The 16,663-nt window shown below is 41.0% G+C and overlaps 6 protein-coding genes across 6 annotated transcripts; 4 read left to right on the top strand and 2 right to left on the bottom strand.

Moving 5' to 3' along the window:
* Positions 1-634: 634 nt before the first annotated feature.
* On the bottom strand, positions 635-3,082 carry SERLADRAFT_405847 (uncharacterized protein; the record flags this gene model as incomplete). Its single annotated transcript, XM_007314338.1, has 6 exons — positions 635-694; positions 750-876; positions 1,203-1,715; positions 2,102-2,346; positions 2,531-2,584; positions 2,675-3,082. 6 exons carry the CDS (start codon positions 3,080-3,082, stop codon positions 635-637), a joined length of 1,407 nt encoding a protein of 468 aa, XP_007314400.1.
* Positions 3,083-3,824: 742 nt separating this feature from the next.
* SERLADRAFT_434073 (uncharacterized protein) lies at positions 3,825-4,748 on the bottom strand (the record flags this gene model as incomplete). The annotated part of the gene is made up of 6 exons (XM_007314339.1): positions 3,825-4,074; positions 4,142-4,189; positions 4,235-4,443; positions 4,497-4,559; positions 4,611-4,635; positions 4,696-4,748. The coding sequence occupies 6 exons, from the start codon at positions 4,746-4,748 to the stop codon at positions 3,825-3,827; spliced, it is 648 nt and encodes a 215-aa protein (XP_007314401.1).
* A 2,070-nt stretch (positions 4,749-6,818) lies between these two features.
* SERLADRAFT_434074 (uncharacterized protein) lies at positions 6,819-8,205 on the top strand (the record flags this gene model as incomplete). Its single annotated transcript, XM_007314340.1, has 6 exons — positions 6,819-6,920; positions 6,960-7,379; positions 7,435-7,511; positions 7,567-7,774; positions 7,837-8,010; positions 8,071-8,205. The coding sequence occupies 6 exons, from the start codon at positions 6,819-6,821 to the stop codon at positions 8,203-8,205; spliced, it is 1,116 nt and encodes a 371-aa protein (XP_007314402.1).
* Positions 8,206-8,586: 381 nt separating this feature from the next.
* SERLADRAFT_434075 (uncharacterized protein) lies at positions 8,587-10,413 on the top strand (the record flags this gene model as incomplete). The annotated part of the gene is made up of 8 exons (XM_007314341.1): positions 8,587-8,743; positions 8,799-9,065; positions 9,119-9,159; positions 9,215-9,589; positions 9,646-9,759; positions 10,047-10,123; positions 10,172-10,264; positions 10,320-10,413. The coding sequence occupies 8 exons, from the start codon at positions 8,587-8,589 to the stop codon at positions 10,411-10,413; spliced, it is 1,218 nt and encodes a 405-aa protein (XP_007314403.1).
* A 2,032-nt stretch (positions 10,414-12,445) lies between these two features.
* Positions 12,446-12,943, top strand: SERLADRAFT_434076 (uncharacterized protein; the record flags this gene model as incomplete). The annotated part of the gene is made up of 1 exon (XM_007314342.1): positions 12,446-12,943. One exon carries the CDS (start codon positions 12,446-12,448, stop codon positions 12,941-12,943), a length of 498 nt encoding a protein of 165 aa, XP_007314404.1.
* Positions 12,944-15,263: 2,320 nt separating this feature from the next.
* On the top strand, positions 15,264-15,704 carry SERLADRAFT_434077 (uncharacterized protein; the record flags this gene model as incomplete). Its single annotated transcript, XM_007314343.1, has 1 exon — positions 15,264-15,704. One exon carries the CDS (start codon positions 15,264-15,266, stop codon positions 15,702-15,704), a length of 441 nt encoding a protein of 146 aa, XP_007314405.1.
* Positions 15,705-16,663: the final 959 nt, after the last annotated feature.

A 16,663-nucleotide genomic window follows, 5' to 3' on the forward strand; every position in this document is an offset into this window, starting at 1 on the left:
GACTCCCGGACAAATAAGGATATCTTTGTGTTGGTGAAAAATATTAACTGGTGGAGGACATCAGGAGTGATTGCAATATGGGTGTTACAGTGAGGAAACCCAGTCCAAAAAGGCTTGTAGACGGATCCAGATACTAGTTGCTCCTTGCACCTCTCTTGAAACTGATAGAATGGATGTATATCTTCCTTAGCCTTGTTGATTACTGACTCTGTCCATTAATCAGTATGTGGCTCTCCTGCAGTAGAGACTAAAAGCTCCTCTGGAGGTCGTTTGCATTTGGGGCAGGTACCATATTTTGAGCATGTCACCAGATACTGCTCTGGATAATCGGCCACATAGCAGGCTAGCACAGGGTATACTCTTCTCACTGCTCCATCTCCTCCTACCACCTCTATTCCATCCCCCCCAGCTTTTTTTAATGGGTCCAGATAATCTTCATGGACTCATGAAATAGTCTCTGCACTCTGTATGATTTTTCTCTCAAAGTGAGTTGCATGCCTATGATTTTGCTTACAGACAAGTAGCCAATTAAGATACAGGCATGCTGGCTTGGCCTCCATCATATTGCACGTGGAATATTGCCCAAAGTTAGATACACAGGATAGGCAAATTTGGAATCTGAGAACTGCGTCAATTATGTTTTGTCTGTAGCAATTATGACTGGTGAAAGAGCTGCTCCCTTAGGTAGACGTGCCTGCACACATAAGAGTCAACATTCAAATAAAATTAATATCCAGTGTAATACTGACCTGGATTGCATGCCACCACTTTCCAGTCCACATTTCATTGTAAATTCTATTTTCTTTCTGTGCATTACTGAATATCTTCTTAGGTTTGTAGACAATGTGTTTTGCATGGGCTGGGTTGTCAAGGAGGCTACAAATGGCAGAAAGGACATCATGGTAATGGATTAGATGCTTGTCATCAGGGGCATCTGGGAATAATAGTTTTTGACGTCCAATCAGCTCTGGATGGAATACCAGAGTCAACTATCTTGTGTAGCCCTTTAATGTTGTGATAGGACAATCCCTGTCTCTCTTTAACCTGAAACAATAGCTTATTTAAGGAGATCCAGGAAGTGAATAGAATAAAGACATATCCCTGGAATAGCTAACAAATGGTCAAACAATTTGTGACCTATTCCATCCTAGATTGCCCAATAGGCAACTTGCCAGTCTGTTTCTGATGCAAATAGAAATAACCTAGCATCCTGTGGTGCAGAGGCAACTGGGAAATTATTATCCATATCCACATCCCCATAGTTGTCTTCAGCCCCTCTTGCCCCTTCAAACTCTTTTCTCCATCTCTCATACAAAGTATAGTCCATACATATTATCTGACCTGCTGTAGGGTGGAGAATTTCTACATGCTCATCATCATTATCATTCAGAGAAATGGCATTTGGATGATTAGAAGGACCCGCTGCCTCCCCTGGCTCCAGATCCTCCTGTTCAGGTTGCTTGAGTGGGATAAATGCAAATAGATCTTCTTTAATATCTTCTATGGCATCTCCAATGGATTCCTCCTGGAATGGATGTGGAGGGCCATAGGGGTTATCTAGATTTTCTTCCACTAGCAATCCTTGCCTCTCCAAGTCGCCATTCTGCTGGGTTAGGATCTCTCTCAATTTACCCTTGCGGTACCAAGCACAGCTTCTTGCAGAGCCAAGGTGCGTATTGCGGCACGGGTGCTGGAAAAAGATCTGCCACATGATGCTAGGCATGGGTGAGGAGTGTTACGGTTGACAAGCATTTTGTTAGGTTGGAGAATGAGGAACAATGAATGCTACAGAGAACTCAATTTTACAGACATCAAACAAGGTCACATTACAAATACATGACTATTTAGTACGAGGGCACTTAGAATCTGCAATATCAGAAGCAAGAAACAAAGACAAGGCATTATGACGGTGTTTAAGAGATTGGAGAGTAACAGCTTGCAGACGATTAGATGCCTTGACTGCCTGAAGAAAGGCCTCCTCAGATCCTTCCACCTTCCATTGAGTTGAATTTCCTCTAGAGCTTCCCTGAGGATATTGAGAACATTGTCATGGGAGACATGCAACAATACAAAGAATGGTGGTGGACCTGCCTCTACAAACCTCTTTGAGAGGAACAATGTGGACCCAAACCAAACCTTGCAGAGGCGCTTGAAGTAAGGGATCATAAAGGGAAAGTATTCAGATACATTGTTTTCAAGAAACAAGCTGAGACTATCGACTCTGCCAAAGGTCTGATACTTGTGGAAAGCAGCGTCAGAGCGGGTTAACATTGAAGTGAACTCAGAATTTAGCCATTTCTTGATGTCGTCCTTTTCTTTAGCATCTGCATCTTTCATCTCATACGGCTTTACCATCAAGACACACATGGCCAGCAATACGTAATAGAACAATTCCAGGTTATGATGGGCAGTGTGTCAAATCCAGTCACCAGGCTGTGCATTTTGCACTTCCACCGCCATAAAAGGCTCTGTCCCCTGTAAAAAATACATAAAACAAAATAATTGAATGATGGCCAATATAAACACTTACTGTATGCTCAAGAACATGATTTCTATTACCAACCTGCCAACCCTCCTTACTCAACTGTTGTATAACCTAATCAAGAGTACCCTTTGCAACATCTAACGTCCACTCAGGTTGATTATGATGTAAAAATAAATCCGAGGAATAGACACTCTGGTCAGAGCGGATTATTTCTTCCTCGTGGTTAACAGTGGATAGCATGGACTTCACCAACTCTTGCAGCTTCTGGACATCACCAGGATTCAATCCAAAATAGTGGTCATCCTGGTCTGAATCTTCAGACACATCATCTAAATGTTCCTTTGAGTTGTTTGAATGATTATTTGAGTTGTCTGAATGCTCCGCTAACTCTTCAGTATCTTCAAATACAGCTGCAAATCCCCAGTCTGCAAGTAAACCCCTCTGTATGTGAGTATCGGGAGGTGCACATCCCTCTGGAGCTTTCAAAGGGGGCCAGTCAGGCAGTGCTTGATCCACAATAAGGGAGTTATTGATTGAGCCATCCTGGTGTAAGACTTTCACAGGAACTTGGCCTGAAACAGAGGTTGCCATTGCCATTTTGTGACCTAGTTAATGTTAGCATAGACAAATAAATGGTGGGTATGATACTCGCTTTTGATGAAATCAATGATCACAACAAGGAGCTCCTCTAGGCAATTAAAATCTGTTATAATTGCACCAGCAGGTGTAGTCATTGAACAAATGTGAACACGCAGTTGGTAAGGGTGGTGTGGATGAGCCAAAGCTCCGGCCTTCTCCTTGTCTTTCAGGGATAATGTGGAGCCAAGGGCATCACAAATATTGGATGTGGAATTATATTCTGGACTTTGGCTTGATTGATCATGATGGGCCCATTGCTTTGAGCTGCAAACTTTCTCTTCACAAATGAGACATGGGACTCCTTTTTCTCCTTTTACTTCAAGCAGGCAAATAATTATACCCTCAGTAAGATGGCGGCAAGTATCATGCCAAGTATCCTTCACTGTCAGATTGACACCTTTTAACCACAATATCTATGGGTCGTCTGATCTCCTCAATATAGGTATTTGTGCTCGCCTGACTACAGGTTAGCCCCAGTATTGTAGCCCAAACACTCGTCTGAGCCATGGAAAAATCCAAGGAGAAGGTGAAGGAAAAGTGTTGGTTGCTGGTGAAGATTGAGTTCAAACATAATGATTGAGCCACCCTGACCCATGTAGAGCAAAGTAAAGGAAGAACCCCATATAGAAAGACCTTAAAAGTGTATGAGATTAATAGGAGACTAGACAATAATGTAAGAAGTACCTAGAGTGTAGATATGTCAATCTTGTGCAGCCCTAACAAATGACAATCTTCCTATAAGCTGTTTGTGTACCTTGTCAAAAGAAGCTTTATTTTCCTCTTGGTCCTTGAGCTCGCCAAGACTGTTGGCATTTCTCATACTTGCAGGAGGGAGCTTAGGGGGATAAGACATATCACTGGAGGATATGAGTACAAGACCTGGGCGGCGCCTTCCACCAGCATCACCGGACTGCCTGGACAGCATACGCAGAAGTACACTATTTGGACCTCTTGAAGGTGCCGGAATCCACAAGCTGATCAACTTTGTGAACCAGATAGAAAAGAAAATCTGCATACTCTTCTTCTGAGCCAGGGCTCCATGGTTTAGTCAAATCCGGGCAGGAACTTGCAGCAGTCAACTTCCCTGACTCAGACGAGTAAAGCCCTTACTGTCGAAGGCATTTGAAGGCAGTAAACAAGGGGTTTTCTTGAGGGAGAGCACCTGGCGTAGATGGGAAGAGTTCAGATAGGGGAAATAGGATGTGGAGCATGTCTTCAAGGGCGCAGTAACTCTTCAAGGGAGCTGCCTCTGCCTTGATAAGGTGGTTCATAAAGGTGTGATAATATTGCTTAAATCCTTTAAATAGGAAAGTGTTGAACTGGAACAGGGATAAGTGAGAGAGAAATCAAGAAAATAATGGGATGGACATACTTTGGGTTTGGTTGGTGGGGTACCGTGGTGTTGGATGGGAAAACCTTCCAAAGAAGATGGGTGCTATTGGAGTATAAAGTTAAAAATTATGGTGCAAACTAACAATATACTTACATTAAGCATGGCCATGGCAAGATTCCTAGGAGAAATGTTAATGATGGGTGAGCAACACAATTTTGATACTTAGCAGCAAGCTGACCCTGACGGAGGCCCATGGAAGCCATACTTCCTTGAGCTGGAACTTGCAGGCATAGGTAAGTAAGGTGAGATAAAATAGCTATGTGCCCAAAAGTAGGAAGTGATCGCCTTGTTGAGCACTTCTTGCTTTTGGAGGGGACATGTGATCACACATTTTCCTAAAATGGAGGTCACTGGGATATTTGCACACCTTCCTAAAGAGGACGTTGCTCAGATGCTTGCACACCTTCCTAAAGAGGATATTGCTTGGATGCTCACATACCTTCCATTTATGGTCAGACCAAGAATGGCAGATGCTCAAACATCTGCTTAACTGCCTTTTTTGGTTATCCCAAAAAATGCTATCCATATCGGAATATGAGCTGCTGGCACGTGCACTGAGCATGCATAGGAATGACCTCATGCATCTGGTGGAAATACGCATGGTATCCAAGACTTACCTGAAGGCCTGGTCAACTTTCAGAGCAACTTATCAACATTTCTATCATACCCATTGATTTTGTCTGCATTGCCAGGTGAGCTTTCAAGTTTGATTTCTGATCTGGCTATCCTCAGCTGAAACTATATATTTGTCAGTCCTATCTGAATCCAAGTTATTGTCAGGTGAAACCTCACTAGGTATGTTTACATTTTTCTTTCCAGTTCCTCTTTGGAGAGCCAACGGCACCATCCAATACTATAACTAATTTAATAACCTACCTAAAAAGCAATCAGCACTACCAAACATGCTTCCCTGGTTGGACGAGTCTCATCTTTCTACTGGCACTGATACACTTCAAGATTCTGGCTCTGAATCAATCAACCTACCCAATACCAGCATTCCAAAAAAAACTATTATGGCTTCCAAACAAAGCAATCAAGGGAAATCCAGAGCAACAAGACAATAAACTCAATGACCTCAAGACCTGGCACCAGCTTCTGAGCCCCATTGCCCTTGTCCTAGGGGTGGTATTACTTTTGCACTGCAGCGTCAGGGTGGCAAAGGTACATGGCGACAATGAAGTAGTCCCTGGATCAACACAAGCGAGAATGTCAATGCCATCATTGCCACTCTTTCATTTGCTCGTTGGGGCTCTGACACGCACAACCCAGAAGCTTGGCTCCTGAACGTCACGTCTGCAATCCAGGAGGGAGCATATCTCGATGAAACACTTATGTCAGTTGTTGCTCGTTGCAAGGGACTTAGTGGCAAGGACATAGCCGTTAACTTTCTTCTGATGGTCAACCTTATGCAGCTTGTCACAAAATGTCAAAGGTAAGTACACTTGTCTTTCTCTCATATTCAATATTCTTCGCTCATATCTCAAATTGTAGTATCAAAATACGAATAGGTCTGTCTCTCAATGGAATATACAATCAAGAAATTGTGCATCTGTCCAACAAACCCAGCAAAAGGATGTTCTAAGACTGTTACAATAACACAATTTTCGGACCTTTCCTTTAATTTTCATTCTCCGCTTTAACCTTTTACTATAGTTCACACTCCGTGCCATGCGGCACTTTCCTTTTTTGTTCTAACTCCACCTTCTCGCGCAGCGCTACCTTTATTCTTCTTTTAGACACAAACTCTCTTACACAGTGGAGCTGGTCATACGGGCTGCGCCCTCTGACATCATCAGCCACTGCTTTTATTAACTGTACAGTACATAGGTACAAACACTCTGTATCAGTATAAATACCCCAATAGATCAAGGAGACTCCTCAGCAAGTCCTCCTGTTGTATACCAACAAACTCTCTACAGCTTAAGGAGTAACCACTCCCTCATCACTACCTTTATAGTGTGTTCTTGTGTGCGCCAGAGTAACTAACTCTTGGTTGTTACAAAGACTGGTATTCCACTAGAAGCAAGTTTGCAGCCCTTGCTGGTGGAGGCTCCATATAGTTATTAGTACTTATTGCCGGTCTGGGTCTTCGTGTTTCAGTTGCTGCCATGGAGGGCATTTCACCATGGGACCTTGAAAATTTGCTAAGAATGCCAAAAAAAAATAAGAATTAAAGATAGTCGCCTCTTGTACACCTCTGACAAGCTTTAAAAAGGAACCATTGAGGGAAATTTAATTATTGACCACATCATTCCTACTATCTGTCACATGTGCCTCTTTTTGCCCATTAGCATGGCATCAATGTCCTCCCCGGCTATACTTGCGGAGGATCAGCTAGCCAATGAATTTGATTGCACAAATATCAGCTCTTCAGACCATTTTTTTAAATTCTGTTATCTTCAAGTGCGTGCTATAGTTTTTAGCTTTATTGAAGTTTAATAGGATATCCTTGCTAATGACAATATACCTAGTAACTTTGTCTTACTTGAGCGTGACTGCGTTGCCTGGCAGTCTTGCTACACTTCCACTATTTACGCTGGTAATCCAGCTATCCCTCTGCACCAACTGGGTTACAACATGCTTGCACCACTGGAACACTCATTTTTGAGTAGGCCGTACAGTCTCCCATTGACTGACATCAATGAGGAAGAGGACTATCCTCTTCCCAACACCTATCTATCTTGCTTTCTCAGCGAGAAAAACACCACCACCATCCCTACATTGTATAATTATTCTTTGGCTGCAAACAAAGTCTTTCAGGCAGAACATGATTACAATGTCAATATCCTGTGGACTGAGAAGGGAAGGGAACAAGCAGTGAAGGGCCATGTAGCAACAGACACTAATGACTTGCAAACACAAGTATGTGGCTACACATTGGGAGCCTTATCCAATCATCCACCTGAGTTATTGCTAGCTTCAGTCTCTGTATCAAGACAGTGTAAAGGCTACATGTGAGATGTACCTGAGGATCCCAGCAAATATCATTTTGGGGTAAGTTCATTGTACACTCAAGTGTTCCGTGCCTTGTCAAACTTCTTGATATCAGCCAATCACTCAATATTTGCAACTCAGACGACTCCCTCATGGTCTTTGTTTGCACATCCCTCCTTGCCTATATCTGCTCATCACTACAGCAAAAGCTCCTGGCTGCATTTGAGAATAATCAGCTGCTTACTGAGAAGCCTGGTCAACATGATGAGGATGACATATTTGAGGCGCTACACTTTTCCTGGTACAACCGTCACTGCACAAGAGTAAGTACTGATACAGCCATGTTATTCCTTTCCAGCTGCCCGCTAACTTCCTTGAAAACCAGGGAGATGATGCTCCAACTGAAATTTTGCCTCTCATGTTAGAGAGGGAAGATGGACGTTGTACCAACTATTCCCAGATGATCCCTTACCTGTCCAAGGAAATCAAAGATCACAGCACTATTTACCAGACTATCAAAGTTGTCTTTGCAGACCTATTCTATTGGATCCATGATGTGGTAAGCTTCAATATAGTACATTATTGTGGTATCTAATCTAATAATCACTCTATTCACAAGATTGAGCTCCAGCTGCCTGAGGAGTATGAGCTATTGGCTGAAGTTGCATCAATTTTTCCTGGCAATAACTCATCTCCAATATTCCCCTTCCTTTCACCGGTGATTAACCTCAATGTCTCTACCAAAGGTCATTGAGATAGCAAAGACAAGGACTTCTGTCTTTTCCTTCCTATTGGTAATTTCCAAGGTGGAGCCCTTGTCATGGTTGAAACAGGTCTGGTCTTGGAATTAAGGCAAGGTGACTTCGCCATCTTCAGATCTTGCGATATTACACACTTCAATCTGCAATACCAAGGCAAGAGAGCATCTTTTGTTTTCCATACTGACAAAGAGTTCTCTTCATGGGCAAAGAATAGAAATGGATGGGCAGACAATGTAGTTTGAATAGCTTAGTTTTTTGCACGTCTTTTCTTTGTGAAGTTAGTATACTTTCAGATGCTCCCATGCCAAAATTTGATGTGTGGTAATTTAACCCTCCCTACAAATTGCAGGTCCATTATCCTCCTTATACTACTCATGGCTAAACAATCTGCTTCTAGTAAAACCAAATCTCAGAAGGGTAAGATTACCATAGATGCTGGGGAGTATGAGAGGCTTAAGGAAGTTGGGAAAGCTCAAACTAGGGCTGCCAGCAAAGCAGCTCAAAAGACATTTCTGGAGAGACAGCATCAAGGTATTTGTTTTTTTAAATCTCCCATAAAATACTATATTCTACTAATGCTATTTAGAAAACCTGAAATATACTGCTGATACTCTTGAGGAAGAGGATGAGGGGGAGGATGCCCCACTGCCACCCTCCCAAAAGCGTAGGCATAGGAGGGAGGTAGTAGATGACCAGGATGAAGAGAATGATAGTAACATGGTCCAGACTCCACCTTTAACTCAATATAGATCCTGGAGGCTTATAGATCATAAAGATGAAAACAGGGGTGGGGATGACAATACAGATACAGAAGAGTTTATGAACATTGTCAGAGGGGATAGTGAACAAGAAGGTATGATTCCTTTATCTTGTATATCAAAGTTGTCTTTTATATAACAAGTATAGAGGAGGATGATGGCAATCATTCCCAGATGCAAGGCAGAAAAGTGAGTATATCTATCTACTCTGAATAAAAGGTAACATCTTCACATATGTATATAGGACGCACAACAAGCTGGTAATATTGGTGAAAGCACTAGCACACCATCTTGTTTGCCATCTGCAGCTCTTTCTATTCAACCTTCCAGTCGCACATCAAGCACAGCAATGGCTAGTGTATCTTCATCTTCTGCTATGACTAGGAAGTGCAAACCTACACCAGCTCTTTTCCCTCCTTCTTTGGCACAGCTAGCTATAGAAGCCCATACTCATATCTGTCTTCATATTGCAACAAATGAAGGATTCCCGGCTTCCAATATATGCTCTGATATCTCATCACAAATAATCACCCAAAGCTCCAAGATTAGCAACAGCTTTGAATCCAAATTAAGGGAAGTTGAAGAAAATGAAGCTTTGGAAATCTTCATAATGGATTATGTGAGTGTATTCTTTCATTGCCGTGATTTGGTTTTAACTCTTGTTTAAATTTTTAGGTATGGTCTGCTGGGCCCCAAATACGGGGAGAGGTTGTTGCCAAGGCCAGACTCATAACCAATAGTGCATATGGTATCCCAGGGGATATGTCTCCTGAAGAAATCAAACTTGCTGTTCAGTGGTTGATTGATACATGCATGTTTACTGATGGGGACCTTGATATCAAAATGGGATTATTTTTTTTTCATTGTATTACAACTTATGGGTATCAGGGAAGAACCTATAACAAGCAAAAACTATTCTCAAGCCCTATTTTCAAGGATCTCATAAGGAAGAAAAGGTGAAGGAATTAGGTACGCACATATTTTCAAAGGTATTCCTCTGCCTCTACTTGCACTGGTTGCCTCTGCAGTATGACTTCTTCTTCCTACTCTTGAATATTTACTTACTTATGCACTAGGTTGAGTGTGCTCTTAGAGCCTATAATAGTGGTGGTAAGAGCTTACAAGATTTTTCAGAGAATATGTTCAAAGCTAGGTGAGTTCTAATCACATTTATAATAGTTCTGTCTAATCTTATTAGTAGATGGGGATTCTACTTTGAGAAGCTCTCTACACTCCAGAAGTGTTGCCCTGGTTGGATGACTCAAATGAGGAATAATCTTTACAAAAGCATTTTGTAAGTGATATATATCTACTGCCTATCCCTTAGCTAATGTGAAATATATATATAGACAATCAGCCAATTTTCAATATCTTAATCAAAAACCTCAAGACAAAGATTATGGGATTGACTTTGATGCTTTAGAGGAAACTATGGTAGCATAAGTACTCTGTTAGTAGTTAAGTCTATTCATAGTCTAGATTGTTTGATTCTTTTAATGATATTGTGCATTTTTGATATTGCTTTTGATATTACACATTTCTTGCATTACCCTTGAAATTATAATGGCAATAAATGTCCAAATAATTGATCCAATCTATAGGCACATATGAAACAAGGTGAAAGCTATAAGACTTGTATTATAGCTATTTTTTCTATTAAAACTATAAAACCTAGGCAAAAGCTATAATCAGCTGGCTTGACTCTAAAAGTAAAAAAAGATCCTCAACATCTATAAAAGGCTATAATAGTTTTTGGTCATCTATAAGAGCCTATATGTGGCTCTATAAATGCCAGAGGTTCTATAACAGGTCTGACAGTTATGACAACTTTATAAGTACCTATAAGCAAGTATGGATCTATATTTGCTTTATATAGCTACCCCCATTTTTTCTGATGTGCAATCAATACCTGTTGCCATAATTGTTTGTTTGTCCCCAAGGATAGCTCTTTGGGGGGGGGGGGGGGGGGGGGTTGGACACTATTTGAAGTGATAAACCAGTCCCAATAAGACATTATGTTGGCTGATGCACCAGAATCCACAAGAATCCACAATCCAGGAGTCATCGCTTGGCATATGAGGTGTGATGGGCACTGATAGCTTGGCCATAAAAAGGTGGAGAGGTTCTTCTTCTATAGTCTGTGCTATTTTGGCAGTGAGTTCATTTTTCTCTTTTTCTGCCATTGCTTTAGTTGCCTCATCTGCCTTCTTCTTTTGAAAGTCCTTTTCAATGTGACTTATTTTTCTGCAGCTAGGATAGGTGTATTTTTCTTTCTCTTTTTGGTCTCATTGTTTTGTTTAGATTTTGACAAGTTGGACAGTTTAGTTGCAAGTGCTGTATGGGTATTACTTGCCTTTTATGACTTCTCTTCTTTCAAGACCTGAGTTATGACAGTGTTTGTCAATAGTTTATCCTCAGTTGACATTAGGATAGTGTGGAGAGTTGAGAATGAGGCTGGAAGTGATATCAACATTTCTACTGCCACTAGAATGTTGTTAAGTGATTGCCTTAGGGAGGCTACCATGTAAGCTTTTTGTCTCATGCTCTTTAGTTGCAGCTCCAAAGCTGATTCTTCGGTAAGGTTTCCACAAAATAGTTCTCCAATAAGGTTTGTTGTTGTTTGTTTTCCTATACCCTTATACCGGTTATTGAGCTGGGTCCACACCTTCTTTGCATTTATTAGATACAAGGCTCCATTTAGCGGTTCTTTGTCCCTTTATTATGCTGTCTCCATCCAGCTTGTTCCATAAACACAGAGTCCCCTGGGTCCACATCTGTTCCTTCAATGATTCCGAGTAGTCCTTGGATATTTAACACCACTTGGATTTGGTACTTCCATACTTGAAAGTTTGATCCATCATTTTCAAGTGATAGGATATTGTATAAGCAACTTGATCCATGTAACATTTTATTTGATACACTTGCTGACAAAGTCATTGTAGTAGTGTATCCAGGTGAGGAAGTAGAGGGTGTGGGGTTAGGCATCTTTATTTTAGGAAATGATTTGCGATGAATGCTAATGAGCTCAGGTGTTTTAAGGTTGTGCAGGGCTCATAATCTATTGTCTGATAAAAAGAGACAATAGCTATGAAGTAGTCAGTAAACTAGTCTGTAATGTAGTTCTACACAAGTTACTCACCTCAGTCTGAGTATTTGGAACTGACATGGCAGCAAGTGATGTAGCTGAGTATATCTACTGTATTATGTAATAGATTCCCACCAATCCTTTTATGCAATGAAAAAAAAAAAGTAAAAAACAACAAGTTCTCATTGTAACTAGATCTTTATCAATTACAGGTCATAAGTCCTGCATCTGACAACAAAGAAACCTGTCACCTTGAGAAAGATACCAAAGCTAGAGGCTGATGGGTTGAACTGGTCAGTCTACCACACACACCTCGAGTAGGCTTTAGCAGATAGAGATTGTGTCAAGCATCTCTTAGGAATAGCATATAGGCCAACACCCACACCACACATGGCTGTGCAGAATGTGCAGGCCAGCCCTGGGATGATTGCCCCTCCCGTGTTGAGCAAAACGGACCAAGGTTCCCTAAATGCATGGTCAAAGAAAGAATATTGCGCAAAAAATATCCTGGGATGCATGGTTTCTGATTTGACACTGCAACAAATCCTCCACAAGGACACAGTGGTGGAAATGTGGGACCTAATCCACCAGGAGAACAAAAACAAAACAAAACTCATTCAAGCTGAACTACAAGACAAATTAGCTGCATTGCACTGCCCCAAAAAAGGCAATATGCATACTCACATAGACAAGATAAGGGATATGTGGGAGCAACTCAGTGCAGCTGGAGTGTACCTCACTGACAAAGAAAAGGCATTGAACATGTTGCGCTCCCTCTCATCCACTTGTGCAATATTTGTGTCCCAACTGTCTGTCTCAGCTCATATGAATGGCAAGAGCATCAATCCTGAGACCCTGATTGTAAATCTCCTGCAAGAATATGATTGACTCACTATATCGACCAAACAGCCAAACTTGAAGAGCACCAAGACAGCCATGTTGGCAACTACATTGTCAAAATGAGGACATTAAGGTGCTCAAGGTTGAGCGCAAAAGGAACGAGACTCACCTAGAGACAAAAAGGAAGAGGGAAAAGTGGGGGATGAAAAGGAAAAGAAGCCAAAGAAAGCAAACCTTACCATCCACGTTAAATGTGACAGTGCAAGTTTATCCAATTTCAAAGAAGAAGGTGTATGGAGTGCCCTCACTCACCAACTTGCTATGTCTGCAAGACCCAAAGGCTAATTGAACATTACAACTCCGGAAAACATGATGTGGCTATAAATACAATAAAGTGCAAGAAATATGCTATAATAGCAAAAATATCACTCAGGCCAGTTCAGATTATAGTATAGAAATTGCCTATAACATAAAAAGTAAAATATATCAAATTCACCCCAGCTATATATGACCTTGCAATAGATTGATATAATGACTCTAATTCCTCTATACACCATTGAAAGTTAACTAGATTAATCCAGAGCATCTCACTTCCACTCATCTTCAAAATGTAAAAACAGTCAAAAATATTAATGATTTATAAAAGCGAAATATATAAATGACAGCTACAAATATATGAGATTACTGCTTGAAAGTCCTGACTGCCTCCTCTAAAGCATTAAAGTCCAATATGAGATGGGAGGATTCAGACAAAGCCAAAGTACTAGGACCACCATGTAAAATTTGAGAGAACGAAAAAATAGAGCAAACAATTCACCATACAAACTCCCCAATATTACCAAACATATTTGTCAGATATATTGGGGACCATTCCCTGAACTCTTGAATTAGATTCATATAATGCTCCTATCTATAAATTAAATGAGACAAATATATAAAATAACCAGAAAACAAGTGGTACAGTATCTTGGAGCAAATGAATTCTGAGAGAATTCTACCCATTCTATTGTTGATAGTGCCAAGTAAAGCATATACAACCTAAATATATGGTTAAATTTATGAATAAAAGAGTGAGAAAAACCTTACAGAGCATGCTACAAGGGCAAGTGCAGGGGAATTATGGAGATATGGGTTGTCTTTTTTGCCATATTTCCTTCCTTCACCTTTAGGTCCCCACCACTGACTTTGAAAGAGTGTTTTGAAGATTTCATTTTTCCATGGATGTATAACATCACATGTTCTCTCCGAAATATAACTCCAAGCATAAAAAAGCAAATACCTATGTGCTTACAGGGGCATGTATTAATAGAGGAGATGGTGTCTTCAATGGAGTTCTGGAAATTCTTTTAGCAACCTGTCCCTCTGTCTTTTTCCAAGTCGCCCTAGTCACCTTAATAAGATGTTGAACAACATAGACAATTACAAGGGAAAGAACAGCCAATAAAAAAGCTAATAAAAAAGCAAAACACAAAGACTCAACACATAGACTGAAAAAAACAGCATAAACAAACCCAATATGGACTCACTCACAAACACATGTAGGCAGATGGCTATTTGGCAATTGTAAAATACCGCTCAAAACAGGAAAAAAAAAGTTCTAGCTGAAACTATGTGGTATTAAAGCAAAGTATACACTCCAGTTCATTTTGAGCCAAAGAAAGAAATGCTATGGAGACCGTTGTTGTGGTCCAAGTTGTTGTGCATGGCTAGAGGGAAGTTTCTCATGGTCTCAGTGTTGTGTGGCAAGGGGTGCAAGGTGCAGGAAACTTGCGCCATTAAAATAGTGAACATGATTTCTTGCGCTCTTTTTTACTCACCTGTGAGGCTACAATGCCTGCCTTCAAATATATGTTTCTGTAACCTCATGTTACAGATCTGCACAACTGATGCCTTTCAAATGGATCAGGCACACTAAAGACATACCATTGGCAGTATTATTTGTTACAATAAACATACCAGCACCTATTTTTGCTTTACTTTTTCTGTACTTTTACTTTTCTTTTTCTAAGTCATATGACTGATCACGTGACCATTTATTTTACTTTTCAGACTTTTTATAGTCACATGACCAATCATGTGACACATCACCTGACCAGTGTCTAGACTCACCACGTGACTGGTCACATGCTGGACATCAGACTTTAAACTACATTTACAACTATACAGTATCTCATGTATTATAGTATATATACAGGAGCAATACATGGGGAAGGACTCAGCGAGTCCTCCTGTTGTCTACCAACAACTAACTTGGTTGCACCTTGAGGGGAAATCCCTCCTTCTCTTTACTCTTTTGAGTGTTGTTTTTGTTGTGCTCTAGTGCCCCAAGACTGTGTCTTGTTGGTGTTGTCACATAGACATACCTGATATGGATGACAATGCACCTCATAATGCACCTGGCCCTGTGGATCCACCTGATCCCCAACATGATCCCCATCCTGCACAACCACCTCTGGTTCTTCCACTAATAGCCCCTCATTGCAGTACACGCCTTTGTCAGCCGGCCCAATATGTCCACAATTTGCTACAGGGAGAAGGATCAATAACTGGCACAAATCATGCACAAGCCTTACCAAAGGGAATGCAAAGGCCCACTAATGATGAGGTGCACAAACAGGCAGAAGTGCATGAACAGACAGAAGGTAGGATTGCAGATGAAACACTGAGGGAACTGGCAACCAATGTGGCTATGATAGCCCACATGGCAAATTTTGATGGCATTGAACCAAGGAATGCTGAAGAAGCCAAGAAACATCATGATTGGGACAAATGGAAAGATGCAATCAGCGAAGAATTAAACAGGCTTTAGACAGCAACAATGTGGGCTTACATTGATAAACCTAGAAATGCATATGTCATAGGGAGCAAATGGGTGTTCAAAGTCAAAAAAACACTGCTGGAGGCATCAATAAGTATAAAGCCAGACTTGTTACACAGGGCTTCAGTCAAGTCTAAGGAGTCAACTATTTTGACACTTTTGCACCTGTCACAAAAATGGCCTCATTGTGTATTGTACTAGCAACAGCCGCACAACATAACTGGGAGATCCATCAGATGGATGTAAAAAGTGCTTACCTAAATGGTGAGCTTGGTGACAACAAAGTCATCTACATGCAACAACCTCCTGGCTATGTCATGCCTGGCAAAGAATCCCAGGTCCTCCACCTCAATAAAGCACTGTATCATCTTAAACAGGCAGGACAGTGCTAGTACCACACACTGTGTGACAAGCTAAAAATGATTGGTCTCACATGATGTGAATCAGACCATGCTGTTTTAAATCAACAAAAAGGGAATTAACTCACCATACTAGCAGTTCACGTTGATAAAATGATACTGATAGCACTGACACTAATCCACATGTGAGTCCTAAAAAGTGAGCTAAATAAACTATTCAAAGTTTGCAATCTTTGAGAGTTACACTGGATGCTTGGGATGGAGATTAAGAGGAATTGACACACCCAGACAATCCAGCTCTCCCAATAATCTTATCTTGATGCAAAGCCGTTTTCCATACTAATAGTTGCAAACAGCTACCTGACAAAGGAGCAAGCACCAAAAATGCCAGAGGAGTACTCTGAAATGCAAGATGTCTCTTACAGAGAAGCAGTCAAATCTCTAATATATGCAGTCATCACCACACAACCAGATATCCCACATGCTGTTGCCATAGCCTCCAGGTTTGTCAAGAATGTGGGTAAAGCCCACTGGGAGGCTGTCAAAAGGACAATCAGATATCTAAAAGGGACACATGAGCTGTGGTTGTCT

The sequence above is a fragment of the Serpula lacrymans genome (genome assembly GCF_000218685.1).
Source record: "Serpula lacrymans var. lacrymans S7.9 unplaced genomic scaffold SERLAscaffold_3, whole genome shotgun sequence".
NCBI lineage: Eukaryota > Fungi > Basidiomycota > Agaricomycetes > Boletales > Serpulaceae > Serpula > Serpula lacrymans.